The sequence below is a fragment of the Oxyura jamaicensis genome (assembly GCF_011077185.1).
Source record: "Oxyura jamaicensis isolate SHBP4307 breed ruddy duck chromosome 14 unlocalized genomic scaffold, BPBGC_Ojam_1.0 oxy14_random_OJ72375, whole genome shotgun sequence".
Classification (NCBI taxonomy): domain Eukaryota; kingdom Metazoa; phylum Chordata; class Aves; order Anseriformes; family Anatidae; genus Oxyura; species Oxyura jamaicensis.
In genome coordinates, this window is record NW_023304379.1 from 6816 (window position 1) to 8039 (window position 1224).

Sequence of the window (1224 nt, forward strand, 5' to 3'; positions counted from 1 at the left end):
CGTGCCGAGCCGAGCCGCGCCGGGCCGAGCCGCGCCGGGCCGGCGGCTAGCAGGAGCACTTGCACTCGGAGATGAGCGGGTACTGCACGGGGATCCAGGTGCAGTACTTCTGGCTGGACCAGCCCTGGCAGTGCCAGCGCAGGAAGGTCTTGGTGACCGACTTGACGGGCTTGCAGAACATGCCCTCGGGCAGCGAGCAGGACTTCTCGGCGAAGCAGTTGCCCTCCTTGATGTAGCGCGGCCAGAAGCGGACGCCCAGGTCCTTCCAGGTGTAGAGCACGGGGCAGTAGGTGTACGCCCAGAGCCACTGCAGCACCTTCCGCCTCGCCTTCTTGCCCACCCGCAGGCGCGGCCCGTGGGGCGGTGCGCCCAGCTCCAGCCGCCGCAGCTCTGCGGGCAGCGCCGCCCGCGCCCGCCCCGCCGCCGCCGCCGCCGCCGCTTCGGCGCCCGAGGCGTTGGCGGGGCCCGGCACGGCCACGGCCATGAAGCCGGGGTCGAAATGGCTGCCCAGCTTCTTGCGCAGAGTCCGCTCGTCCAGGTCCTGCTCCTTGGGGTCGTACTCGGGGTCCGGGTGCTCCACGATGTCTTTGACGGGCAGGTTGTCGCTGGGCGAGGGCCGCAGCCGCAGGAAGGGCTGCCCGCCGCCCGGCCGCAGCAGCCCCAGGCAGGAGCAGAGCAGGAGCGCCCCGATCGCCGTCATGCTCCGGGCGGGCCCGGCCCGGCCCGGCGGCCGGCCCCGCGGCCCCGGCTCGGCGCTGGCTTCCCCGCGGGGCTGGCGCTGCGGGCTCGGCTCCTAGCGCTGCCCGGCGGCGCCTGCCGGCTCCCGGGGACTCATAAATAGGCAGAGACAAAGTCCGGCGAGGCCCGTTACTTTAAATAGCTCGGCCGGGGTTGTGTGACAGACGCATCTGAGGCTCGCTGCGCGGCCGCTGGCTCCCCGGGGCTCCCCGCCGGGCCGGCTCCAGCCGCGGCCGAGAGCGCCGGGGGGTCCGTGCCTCCCCCGCGGGCGGCGGCGGGGCAGGGCACGGCGGCAGCCGAGCCTTCCTCCTCCTCCTCCTCCTCCTCCGCCGCCGCTCTCGCTCGCTCGCGCTCTCCCCCCCAAAATTCACAGCGGACTCGTCTCCATCGCCATGGTGACAGCTGGGCTGAGCCCCACGACAGCTTGTCTAGACGGTGTGACAGGGTTTGGCGTGAGACCGGAGCCCGAGAATAAAACCCTCCTTT

The 1224-nt window shown here is 72.8% G+C and overlaps 1 protein-coding gene across 1 annotated transcript; it reads right to left on the reverse strand.

Annotated features, from left to right (window-relative positions):
• Nucleotides 1-9: 9 nt before the first annotated feature.
• LOC118157938 (noggin-2-like) lies at nt 10-1218 on the reverse strand. Its single transcript, XM_035312479.1, has one exon. The coding sequence runs from the start codon at nt 698-700 to the stop codon at nt 47-49; it is 654 nt and encodes a 217-aa protein (XP_035168370.1). The 5' UTR covers nt 701-1218; the 3' UTR covers nt 10-46.
• Between the last annotated feature and the right edge of the window lie 6 nt (nt 1219-1224).